General features: G+C 48.9%; 1 protein-coding gene across 1 annotated transcript in view; it reads right to left on the minus strand.

Annotated features, from left to right (window-relative positions):
• Window positions 1-11,151, minus strand: part of PIWIL2 (piwi like RNA-mediated gene silencing 2) — a 151,124-nt gene extending 139,973 nt beyond the window's left edge. The window contains exons 1-2 of the mRNA XM_073654043.1: window positions 10,649-11,151; window positions 4,539-4,701 (exon numbers count right to left, since the gene is read on the minus strand). Of these exons, the coding sequence (XP_073510144.1) occupies window positions 4,539-4,700 (162 nt within the window). The 5' untranslated portion in view covers window position 4,701; window positions 10,649-11,151. The remainder of the gene's footprint in view (window positions 1-4,538; window positions 4,702-10,648) is intronic.
• Between the last annotated feature and the right edge of the window lie 2,212 nt (window positions 11,152-13,363).

Raw genomic sequence — 13,363 nt, forward strand, 5'->3', positions numbered from 1 at the left:
CGCCGCTGTCAATCTCTGACAGTAACATTCATTGCGCACCGCAAAGGTGGGCTGTTCTGTGGAAGACCACCGTGCCCGTCATGACGATTCTACTGTGAAAGCCAGTGTTTAGCTGGCGTTCATAGGAGACCATGATTTTATACATAGCAGTGCTGATTCACTTTATGTATAGCACAAGCAATCGGCTGATCAAAGGTTCAATCCCCCTAAGTGGACTAACAAAAACAGTAAAAAAAAAATTAAGAAAAAATAAAGTTTTTAAAAATATGAGAAAAAAAATTATATACCGTATTTTTCGGACTATAAGACGCACCGGACCATAAGACGCACCTAGGTTTTAGAGGAGGAAAATAAAAAAAAAAATTTAAGCAAAAAATGTGTTCATGATGGCACTTTTAAGGGGGAGAGGGGTCTTCTGCTTACACTGGTATAGGGGTAATATCCCCCAATTCTGACAATATCCCCTATCCTGGTATATATGCCCCCCCTTCCTTTTATACGTGGTCCCCATCCCCCATCCTGGTATGCATGGCACCCCCTAACCCCTGTCCTGGTATGCATGGCACAGCAATCCCCTATCCTGGTATGCATGGCACAGCAATCCCCTATCCTGGTATGCATGGCACAGCAATCCCCTATCCTGGTATGCATGGCACAGCAATCCCCTATCCTGGTATGCATGGTACAGCAATCCCCTATTCTGGTATGCATGGCACAGCAATCCCCATCCTGGTATGCATGGCAAAGCAATCCCCATCCTGGTAGGCATGGCACCCCTCATCCCTGTCCTGGTATGCATGACACCCCTCATCCCTATCCTGGTATGCATGGCACCCCTAATCCCTATCCTGGTATGCATGGCACCCCTCATCCCCATCTTGGCAAGCATGGCACCCCTCATCCCCATCCTGGCATGCATGGCACCCCTAATCCCTATCCTAGTATGCATGTCACCCCTCATCTTTATCCTGTTATGTATGCCCCCCTCAGAGTTATCCAGGTATGAATGGCCCCCCTAATCCCCATCAGGCTGCACATAAAAAAAATAAACACTCCTACTCACCTTTCTTCTCTCCTCCAGCGCTGCGTCCTGTCGGCCTGCACTGATCTTTCCATGTGAGCCGCTCATGGCGTCACTACAATGCTCGGCTCACAAGGAGAGATCAGCTGCCGGAAGTCACTGCTCCCCACGCCAGGATTGTGTGCGCAGAGAGCAGTGACTTCACTCTCCTTCATAGCCGGCACACAGCGGAGCCGCGCTGCAAGCTTATTAAAGCCAAGAATATTCGCCCCTCCCCACGCCCATGGGCGTGGAGAGAGGTTGAATATTCATGCCCTTTAACAGCGGGCACAGGCGATTCCGGCAGCAGCAGGAGCCGCAGCGCGGCTAAACTGTGTGCTGCTATCTCTGGGTGTGGTTAAGAGGTTAAAATGGAGTCCTTTGTTTGACACATGGTCTGTGTATGGAGGGAGAAGGCCTCCTGTGTGTGGTTGTCTCCAGACTGAGCCAGTGTACACTTTTTTGTTAAGTATATTATTCCACATGTGTTAATTCCACATGTTATTATTCCACATGTGTTAATTCACCCCCCATTACAAATAAGGCAACTAAAAAAGTAAAAACACATACAGTATAGACCAAAAGTTTGGATTTCTTGCCTTATAAATGGGGTTGGGACCATCAGTTGTGTTGTGCAGAAGTCAGGTGGATACACAGCTGATAGTCCTACTGAATAGACTGTTAGAATTTGTATTATGGCAAGAAAAAAGCAGCTAAGTAAAGAAAAACGAGTGGCCATCATTACTTTAAGAAATGAAGATCAGTCAGTGCGAAAAATTGGGAAAACTTTGAAAGTGTCCCCAAGTGCAGTTGCAAAAACCATCAAGCGCTACAAAGAAACTGGCTCACATGAGGACTGCCCCAGGAAAGGAAGACCAAGAGTCACCTCTGCTTCTGAGGATAAGTTTATCTGAGTCACCAGCCTAGAAATCGCAGGTTAACAGCAGCTCAGATTAGAGACTAGGTCAATGCCACACAGAGTTCTAGCAGCAGACACATCTCTTCAACAACTGTTAAGAGGAGACTTTGTGCAGCAGGCCTTCATGGTAAAATAGCTGCTAGGAAACCACTGCTAAGGACAGGCAACAAGCAGAAAAGACTTGTTTGGGCTAAAGAACACAAGGAATGGACATTAGACCAGTGGAAATCTGTACTTTGGTCTGATGAGTCCAAATTTGAGATCTTTGGTTCCAACCACCGTGAAAAGGTGAACGGATGGACTCTACATGCCTGGTTCCCACCGTGAAGCATGGAGGAGGAGGTGTGATGGTGTGGGGGTGCTCTGCTGGTGACACTGTTGGGGATTTATTCAAAATTGAAGGCATACTGAACCAGCATGGCTACCACAGCATCTTGCAGTGTCTTGCTATTCCATCCGGTTTGCGTTTAGTTGGACCATCATTTATTTTTCAACAGGACAATGACCCCAAACACATCTCCAGGCTGTGTAAGGGCTATTTGACCAAGAAGGAGAGTGATAGGGTGCTACGCCAGTTGACCTGGCCTCCACAGTCACCAGACATGAACCCAATCGAGATGGTTTGGGGTGAGCTGGACCGCAGAGTGAAGGCAAAAGGGCCAACAAGTGCTAAGCATCTCTGGGAACTCCTTCAAGATTGTTGGAAGACCATTTCCGGTGACTACCTCTTGAAGCTCATCAAGAGAATGCCAAGAGTGTGCAAAGCAGTCATCAAAGCAAAAGGTGGCTACTTTGAAGAACCTAGAATATAAGACATATTTTCAGTTGTTTCACACTTTTTTGTTAAGTATATAATTCCACATGTGTTAATTCATAGTTTTGATGCCTTTAGTGTGAATGTACAATTTTCAAAGTCATGAAAATAAAGAAAAATCTTTAAATGAGGTGTGTCCAAACTTTTGGTCTGTACTGTATTTGGTATCAATGTGCTTGTGAAAGCCTGTTTTATTAAAATAGAAAAAAAATTAATCCGACCAGTAAACGGCCTAACAGCAAAAAAATTAAGATGCCATAATTACTATTTTTTGGCCGGAACATTGCAATAAAATGTAATAAGAGGCGATCAAAACATAGTATCTAGCCCAATATGGCATAAATAAAAATGTCTGATCTGGGGGTGAAAAATAGGCCTGCACACAGCCCCAGATCCCAAAAATGTAAAAACGATACGCATCTTGGAAAATAGCGACCCGAGAAAAATTATTATTATTATTTATTTTTTTTTTACAAATTTCCAAATTTTTTTTTTTTAACGACTTAAATAACTTAAAAAAAAAACTATACATGTTTGGTAACTGCATAATCGTACTGACCTGAATAATTATATTAACAGGTCAGTTTTACCATATAGTGAATAAGGTAACTTAAAAAAAAATTGTAGAATTGCACTTCTTTTTGCAACTTTGATGCACTTGGAATTTTTTTGTCCAAGCCCTCATACGGTTATGTGGACGGAAAAATAAAAAAGTTATGGCTCTTAGAAGAAAGGGAAAAAACAAAAAAGGAATTTGACTGCAGCATAAAGACTATAGACAGACACCAGACTAGCCCAGCTCTGTTCCTGGCTGACTTCTCCCAGTGCTGCCAGGGGTGACTGACTGGTCTCTTCCATACAGAGAGACCTGTCAATCACCTAGGGCGGTGCTGGGAAAAGGATTTTTTAAGTATATTTTCTCTGAAGCTAAATTATACTTGGCTGCAATTGTGCATCCAGGCTCTGATTCATGCTGCTCACGGTTTGGGCAGAATGAATCAAGTGACAGGTTCCCTTTAATTCGAGGCATGCCTATTTGGGCTTTAGCCAGTGGTAAGCATCAGGGTATATATCTTAATCTCTGTGCAGAGTAGGTCATCGGCCTGACTACTACGCGCCCTGCTCTGGTAGACGGTTGCGGATATGGGCAGTGTAGCACAGACCTGTGTCTACTTCCTACTGACACTAAAGTTACATCAGCTCAGTGCCTCTAGATGGGTAAATCCCACATAGCAGGAGACAACTTTTCTTCTTTGTGGCAGCCCTATCAGGATGGTCTTTGGAGTGTGGGAGGAAACCGGAGAACCCGGAGGAAACCCACTCAAACACGGGGAGAACATAAACTCCTTACAGATGTTGTCCTTGGTGCGACTTAAACCCAGGACCCCAGCGCCAACATGCTGGCCAATGCCAGGCTTGGCTAATAAATATATGGGAAAGACAGTTTAACTATCGGAAGCACAATAGCTTCATTCCCATGCAGTACTGGATTGGAAACTAGATGGTCCGGTATTGTGCAGGTGTCCCTGCAGGTATGTACGGACACAATGTCATCCCCTGGGTGTGGAAGGATACCTGTAGATCATGTACATGTCCCGGCAGGTAAGCGCCTCTCATGGATTACCTCCTAGATTGCCTCGTATATTTTATCCTGTATTTGGAGACTCTATACAACTGCTTTCTGTGTATATTCAATACATTTCAACTGGATTAAAGAAAACAAAAAACATGTGGTTTCATTTTACCTTAACTGGTGGCTCTAAGCTGGCAGCTAGCTCCAATCCACGACCTCGAGAGAGAGAAGCTGCTCTGCCAATCGCCCCCTCTGAGGGCCCAGGTGATGGTAACTTCACTCCGAAGGGTGGTGGGAAGCGAGAGCCCCCAAATGGGTGTCTGCTGGGGTCCATTCTACAAATCAAATACAGAATGTCACTACAAACAATTCTTTGTGGCACCGCAACACAGATGATAATGCAGGACCCACTTATCCCCGTGCCCAGCTATTATCTACCACAATAAGATTAAATGCACATATAACATTTAATGCAGATGTTACTCAGCTTTTCTGCAGCAAAATCTGCATCTTGATGTCTGCAGTGAAAGGCGTTGTTGGGGACTTTTACATTGATGGCCTATACTTAGGATAGGTCATCAATATCTGATCAGTGGGGGCGCAACACAGCTCCCCCACCAATCAGCTGTGCCCGAAGCCGGCTGGAAGTGCTCAGTTGCGGAGCTGCACAGCGCCATCAACTGGATAGTGGCCACAGCCAGGTACTGCACATCAGCTGCCTATTCGTGTATAATTTGTGTTTTTAAGCATTACGCACTTTTTGTAAAAAAAAACAAAAAAAACAACCCAATAAGACAAAACCTTAATAATTTCTGAGAAGCATGAGCGGTAACACAGGGTCCATCTTTATTGTACTTTTATAGAATCCCAGCACCACTATCAGGATTCTCTGGTGCCGGGAGCGGGTGGTCAAGTGACCGCAAGTATGTGATTTGCATATTTCCGGACACATTCCAACTAGACGTGCTTGGCCTCGCTCAATTCACTTGTATTGAATGATGTCACACCCATCTAGTCAGCATGTGACCACATATTTGCAAATCACATACTTGCGGTCACTCGCCTGTTGCTCAGCAATCTTCAGTGTGCAGCGCGTGGTGTGAGAGGATTCACAAGTCTACAGTCACAGAGTGACCGCAGACTTGTAGACTAAGGCCGGACAACCCCTTTAACTCCCCTAAACAATTTATATGACTCTGTAGCCCTTTAAAAGATAAGCCAGTCCATCCCATTATAAATCAACAGTGCTGCTGCAGCAGCGAGAAATCGCACGCTCCGATGTGGTGTCTAGAAGTGCATCGGGCCATGACAATAAACTTACAGCTTCTCAGCCTCCCGCACCCTGCACTAGTGGCATGAGGAGTACCAGAGCAAAAGAGCTGTCAATCAGCCAGCAAGAGAAGCTGTTAGGTAGGAAATACTACATGAGGCTGAGCAACTAAGTGCATCACCATGGCACGATTATCACCACCAGATAATGACTTTCGTGTTTTCATTGTCCGTAAGCCATAATCATCAACATTAACAGAAATAAACACTTGAAATAGATCACTCTGTGTGTAATGACTCTATATATGAGATTCACTTTTTGTATTGAAGAACTGAAATAAATACATTTTTTCATGATATTCTAATTTTGTGAGATGCACCTGTACATACTCCCAGCCACATTACGACTAGACGTATCTGGCTTCACTCAATTCACTTGTATTGAGAAAGGCTGCGCTTGTCTAGTCAGCACATGACCACATGTACACAAATCACATACTTGAGGTCACGTGCCCGACGCTCCCAGCATGCACAGTGCGCGCGGTGAGGATTCAAAAGTCTGCAGTCACATAGAGTGATCCCCAAGCCTGGATGATTCCTTTAAAAATAAATATGGTATTACAAAAAAAACACCTGTCTCCTCTTTTTTACTTCCGGCTAATTACAATGGTCGTGTGACATTCCCAGGCAAAAGAATAGGAGAGGAAACAGGCAGACGGGGGCAGTAATCTAGAGTTGGAGGGGGCACATGGCGCAAAACTTCAGAGGCATGGAAGAAGAAGGGGGCCTAGAGCTGAAGACCCAGAAGAAGAAGACTGACCGGCTCTGAATGAGGGGGGCAGAAGAGGACTGACCGGCTCTGTATGCGGGGGGGAGAAGAGGACTGATCGGCTCTGTATGCGGGGTAAGAAGAGGACTGACCGGCTATGTATGCCGAGGGCAGAAGAGGACTGACCGGTTATGTATGCCGGGGGCAGAAGAGGACTGATCGACTCTGTATGCGGGGTAAGAAGAGGACTGACCGGCTCTGTATGCGGGGTAAGAAGAGGACTGAATGGCTCTGTATGCGGGGTAAGAAGAGGACTGAACAGCTATGTATGAGGGGTAAGAAGAGGACTGAACAGCTCTGTATGCGGGGTAAGAAGAGGACTGAATGGCTCTGTATGCGGGGTAAGAAGAGGACTAAATGGCTCTGTATGCGGGGTAAGAAGAGGACTGAACAGCTATGTATGAGGGGTAAGAAGAGGACTGAACGGCTCTGTATGCGGGGTAAGAAGAGGACTGAATGGCTCTGTATGCGGGGTAAGAAGAGGACTGAATGGCTCTGTATGCGGGGGGGGGGAGAAGAGGACTGAACGCCTCTGTATGCGGGGGGGGGGGGGGCAGAAGAGGACTGAATGGCTCTGTATGCGGGGGCAGGAGAGGACTGACCGGCTATGTATGCGGGGGGAAGAAGAGGACTGAACAGCTATGTATGAGGGGTAAGAAGAGGACTGAACGGCTCTGTATGCGGGGTAAGAAGAGGACTGAATGGCTCTGTATGCAGGGGGGGGCAGAAGAGGACTGAACGGCTCTGTATGCGGGGGGCAGAAGAGGACTGAACGGCTCTGTATGCGGGGGGCAGAAGAGGACTGAACGGCTCTGTATGCGGGGGGCAGAAGAGGACTGAACGGCTCTGTATGCGGGGGGCAGAAGAGGACTGAACGGCTCTGAATGCCGGGGGCAGAAGAGGACTGAACGGCTCTGAATGCCGGGGGCAGAAGAGGACTGAACGGCTCTGAATGCCGGGGGCAGAAGAGGACTGAACGGCTCTGAATGCCGGGGGCAGAAGAGGACTGACCGGCTCTGAATGCCGGGGGCAGAAGAGGACTGACCGGCTCTGAATGCCGGGGGCAGAAGAGGACTGACCGGCTCTGAATGCCGGGGGCAGAAGAGGACTGACCGGCTCTGAATGCCGGGGGCAGAAGAGGACTGACCGGCTCTGAATGCCGGGGGCAGAAGAGGACTGACCGGCTCTGAATGCCGGGGGCAGAAGAGGACTGACCGGCTATGTATGTGGGGGGCAGAAGGGGACTGACCGGGTCTGTATGCGGGGTAAGAAGAGGACTGACCGGCTATGTATGCGGGGGGGGCAGAAGAGGACTGACCGGCTCTGTATGCGGGGGGGGCAGAATAGGACTGACCGGCTATGTATGCGGGGGGGGCAGAATAGGACTGACCGGCTATGTATGCGGGGGGGGCAGAATAGGACTGACCGGCTATGTATGCGGGGGGGGCAGAGGACTGAATGGCTCTGTATGCGGAGTAAGAAGAGGACTGAACGGCTCTGTATGCGGGGTAAGAAGAGGACTGAACAGCTATGTATGCGGGGTAAGAAGAGGACTGAATGGCTCTGTATGCGGGGTAAGAAGAGGACTGAATGGCTCTGTATGCGGGGGGAAGAAGAGGACTGAATGGCTCTGTATGCGGGGGGAAGAAGAGGACTGAACGCCTCTGTATGCAGGGGGGGGGCAGAAGAGGACTGAACGGCTCTGTATGCGGGGGGGCAGAAGAGGACTGACCGGCTATGTATGCGGGGGGGCAGAAGAGGACTGAACGGCTATGTATGAGGGGTAAGAAGAGGACTGGACGGCTCTGTATGCGGGGTAAGAAGAGGACTGAACGGCTCTGTATGCGGGGGGGGAAGAAGAGGACTGAACGCCTCTGTATGCAGGGGGGGGCAGAAGAGGACTGAACGGCTCTGTATGCGGGGGGCAGAAGAGGATTGAAAGGCTCTCTGCGGGGGGCAGAAGAGGACTGAACGGCTCTCTATGCGGGGGGCAGAAGAGGACTGAACGGCTCTCTATGCGGGGGGCAGAAGAGGACTGAACGGCTCTGAATGCCGGGGGCAGAAGAGGACTGAACGGCTCTGAATGCCGGGGGCAGAAGAGGACTGAACGGCTCTGAATGCCGGGGGCAGAAGAGGACTGAACGGCTCTGAATGCCGGGGGCAGAAGAGGACTGAACGGCTCTGAATGCCGGGGGCAGAAGAGGACTGAACGGCTCTGAATGCCGGGGGCAGGAATGGACTGAACGGCTCTGAATGCCGGGGGCAGAAGAGGACTGACCGGCTATGTATGTGGGGGGGGGCAGAAGAGGACTGACCGGCTATGTATGCGGGGTAAGAAGAGGACTGAACGGCTCTGTATGCGGGGGGCAGAAGAGGATTGAAAGGCTCTGTATGCGGGGGGGCAGAAGAGGACTGAACGGCTCTGTATGCGGGGGGCAGAAGACGACTGAACGGCTCTGTATGCGGGGGGCAGAAGAGGACTGAACGGCTCTGTATGCGGGGGGCAGAAGAGGACTGACCGGCTCTGAATGCCGGGGGCAGAAGAGGACTGAACGGCTCTGAATGCCGGGGGCAGAAGAGGACTGAACGGCTCTGAATGCCGGGGGCAGAAGAGGACTGAACGGCTCTGAATGCCGGGGGCAGAAGAGGACTGAACGGCTCTGAATGCCGGGGGCAGAAGAGGACTGAACGGCTCTGAATGCCGGGGGCAGAAGAGGACTGAACGGCTCTGAATGCCGGGGGCAGAAGAGGACTGAACGGCTCTGAATGCCGGGGGCAGAAGAGGACTGAACGGCTCTGAATGCCGGGGGCAGAAGAGGACTGAACGGCTCTGAATGCCGGGGGCAGAAGAGGACTGAACGGCTCTGAATGCCGGGGGCAGAAGAGGACTGAATGGCTCTGAATGCCGGGGGCAGAAGAGGACTGACAGGCTATGTATGTGGGGGGCAGAAGAGGACTGACCGGCTATGTATGCGGGGTAAGAAGAGGACTGACCGGCTATGTATGCGGGGGGGCAGAAGAGGACTGACCGGCTATGTATGCGGGGGGGGGCAGAAGAGGACTGACCGGCTATGTATGCGGGGGGGGGGGGGGCAGAAGAGGACTGACCGGCTCTGAAGGCCGGGGGCAGAAGAGGACTGAACGGCTCTGAATGCCGGGGGCAGAAGAGGACTGAACGGCTCTGAATGCCGGGGGCAGAAGAGGACTGAACGGCTATGTATGTTGGGGGCAGAAGAGGACTGAAAGGCTCTGTATGCGGGGTAAGAAGAGGACTGACCGGCTATGTATGCGGGGGGGCAGAAGAGGACTGAACGGCTCTGAATGCCGGGGGCAGAAGAGGACTGACCGGCTATGTATGTGGGGGGCAGAAGAGGACTGAAAGGCTCTGTATGCGGGGGGCAGAAGAGGACTGAAAGGCTCTGTATGCGGGGGGCAGAAGAGGACTGACCGGGTCTGTATGCGGGGTAAGAAGAGGACTGACCGACTCTGTATGCAGGGGGGGGTTATCAGAAGAGGACTGACCGGCTCTGTATGAGGGGTAAGAAGAGGACTGAACGGCTCTGTATGCGGGGTAAGAAGAGGACTGACCGGCTATGTATGCGGGGGAGCAGAAGAGGACTGACCGGGTCTGTATGCGGGGGGAAGAAGAGGACTGAACGGCTCTGTATACGGGGAAGACGAGGACTGGGATAAACTTTATTCTTTGCTGGTAGCAGCACAAAAGCGGAGTCATTATTACTTGGGGAGGAGGCATTATTAGCTTTCAGTGGGTTTGGGGGGGGGCACAATACATGCGATGGCAACTGGGCAGAGGCAGGGAGGGGGATGGGCACTCAGAGGTGAAGATATTTTTGTGTTATTTTTATTTTTTTAAACCACCCCAGGGCTTTTTGTAATACAAAATATTGTGGACAAGCCCTTTAACAACTTTTAGGCCTGGGACAACCTGTTAATCCAGGGGCTCAGTATCAGCCCTAGGCCTCGCTATACAGTGCAGGACCCTCCCCCACCAATTCAAGTGATGCAATGACGTCACAACATCAGGTGCATACAGGCTGAGAAACCTCAGGGCGCAGAATGCGTGCCCCTGTAATAAGGTTATGTACAGTTGGGTCCACAGCAGTGCCTTATCACGCGTGGGTAGCTTCTCAGACCGCTAATGGCGGTTACAGTAATACAGTTACCTCAGAGATCCCCGCTCTAGGCCGTCAGCGTCACTTCTAACGGGCGCCCGTTGGCGTCGGTCACGTGATACGCCTAGTCTTTCCTCCTATTGGCCAGCGAAACCTTCACTCACACAGAGCACGATCCTCATTGGTCCGCGGGGGCGTTAATTTGTGTGGGCGGAGGATAGAAGCGTCCAGAGCGCTCGGAAAGGGCGTAGACAGCCACTAGGGGGCGCTCAGTGATGATGGGTGATAGGTTGGTGTTCAAATCCGGCTGAGCTCCCCCTGGTGGTGTCTGCTGGCAGCCAGGATTTTATGACACAGTGCATGCTGGGAGTTGTAGTTCTGCAAGGGCCCTGTAGGGTCAGATTGTTTTTCCTTCCCTTCTCCCCTATTTTTCCGTTTATTTCGGAGATGATTTGTAGTTTTGCTTGATGCCATCATGGTGGGCTGGAGGGGCAGGGTCGTTCCACTTAAAGGGGCTGTGTTCCTTATGAAAACATCTTCATCCTCATCTCCAGTTTGTTATAAAATATCAAACTGACGTTTATTCACCCTCCCCGGGTCCAGCGATCAGTCTCTATTGCTGTTCCCAGTGTCCGGTATTTGCTGCAGCCAATCAGTGAGCTCAGTGGCTCTGAAGGGAGAATGCCGCCTGAGCTCACTGATTGGCTGCAGCCAATACCAAACAGCGGCGGAGACTCGGCCTTGGACCCCGAAACAGTAAGTGAAGAGAGGTTAGATATTTTAAGATCAACCCCTTTAAATGACCTCAGAGATTGACAGCAGCATGTAAGACAGCAGTGATTGGAGCTAGGAGGGGCAGGTGCAGGCTGTATTACACAGCAGGGACGGCGCAGGCTCACCTCTTGAGCCTGTACCATAACAGAATAGTAAAACATGTTGTGGTTTAACCCCTTCACCACCTTGGCTTTTTGCGGTTTCGTTTTTTGCTCCCCTTCTTCCCAGGGCCATAACTTTTTTAATTTTCCATCAATATGGCCGTGTGAGGGCTTATTTTTTTTTTTTTTTGCAGGACGAGTTGTACCTTTGAACGCCATCATTGGTTTTACCATATGGTGTACTGGAAAACGGGGGAAAAATTCCAACTGCGGTGAAATTGTAAAAAAAAGTGCAATTCCACAATTGTTTTTTGTTTTTACCACGTTGACTGAATGCGAACACTGACCTTCCGCTCGCCTGTGCTACACATAGCGGGACTTCAGCCCTGCTATGTGTAACAAAAGTGAGCATCTGCTATGAACGTCGACCGTACATGTACGGAGCATGTCGTGAAGGGGTTAAAGGGATCATACCCCACATTGTTTACCAGGTACAGCGCCATATATTTTGTAGTGGCCGTCCCTGGTATTGCATCCACTTTCCTGTATGGGACTGAGCTGTAGTACCAATCACCACCACAGCAGACCATATGGCGCTATTCCTGGCGTTTGTGACTAGGGAGTAAACTCCATCACACCCTAAAAATAAGGCGTGATAAATATACAGAGATTGTAAAAATTGTTGCAGAGCGATGAGATTAACCTTATAAGCGATCCTAAAATAATGTCTGAAATGTCACGCAAGCTTTGCCAAGTTCCAGTAGGCGGTTTTTGGAACAAGAGATATAGAAAGCGCTGGAAATAATCAGCAAACCTTCCCCGCTCTTGCTCTGCAGCGGAGTTTTTCAGTAAATCATCACATATACAACAGCCGGTGGGATCATCAGGCAACCTGCGGCTCGCCAACTCTGCAACTCCACACTGAACTTTACAGATCAAGGCATGCTGGGAGTTGTAGTTTCATCACAGCTGAAGACTGCTGTATATATGTAACTACATCCGGACCACCCATAAGACTTTAAAGATCCGGGAGGTCGGCGCGTTCTGCTCTACAATGATGATCAAAACCATCACTGCATAGTAGAGCAGCTGAGGGAGCCAGGAGCAGTCTGTCAGACACAGCCAGACTCCACATAGAGAAAGCAGAGAGGGTTCATTACCGTCTCTGCGACCATTGAATATACAGCACTAGTACTGTGTATACAGAGCAGGGATCACTGTGTGCAGGGAGGGAACAGGAGCTTCGGGTCCTGGGAGACCCAGTCGGCTCTGCTGGCCTGGAGGCTGAATTTCCTCTGTAACTGGGGCTATACACCAGCCCCAGTTACAGGGAAAATCAGATAAAAATTATTTAAAAATGTTGAAATATCCTCAAAAGGTCCTTTATGATATTTAGGGGGAGGGATGGCATAATATGTGAAATAAAAAATAAATTAATAAAAAATACATAGTCTGATTTGCTGTTACTAACCTCCATTAAAAAAATAAAAATTAAACAGTGTAATATAAAAGAAAAATAATAATTGTTACAGAAAAGAGAACCCAATTTTAAATGTATTTTAATGGTCGTTTGGGGTCATAAAAAGTAAAAAAAAAAAAAATGTTTCCTTTATCGTCTGATCGATATCGTCTAAAATTGGAAAAAAAAAAAGAAACCTTAAAAATTACCCATGTGTCACTAAATAAAAATACAAAAATCACAAATATCTGAATGAGGAAAAAAAAATGTGCCTGGTCAGGAACGGAGGGAAAATGGCGCAGTCCTGAACAGACAGATTTTACCATCAGGTTTTGGCTCTGTTCACACAGCGTCTTTTATGTTACTCTTTGGGGCTCTGCACATATCTGATTTTTCTCCACATCCGAGAAAAATCGGAACAATTATATTAAT

This window comes from Phyllobates terribilis, unplaced genomic scaffold (genome assembly GCF_046119375.1).
Source record: "Phyllobates terribilis strain yellow unplaced genomic scaffold, ASM4611937v1 Scaffold_11__3_contigs__length_659146591, whole genome shotgun sequence".
In the NCBI taxonomy this organism is placed as follows: Eukaryota; Metazoa; Chordata; class Amphibia; order Anura; family Dendrobatidae; genus Phyllobates; species Phyllobates terribilis.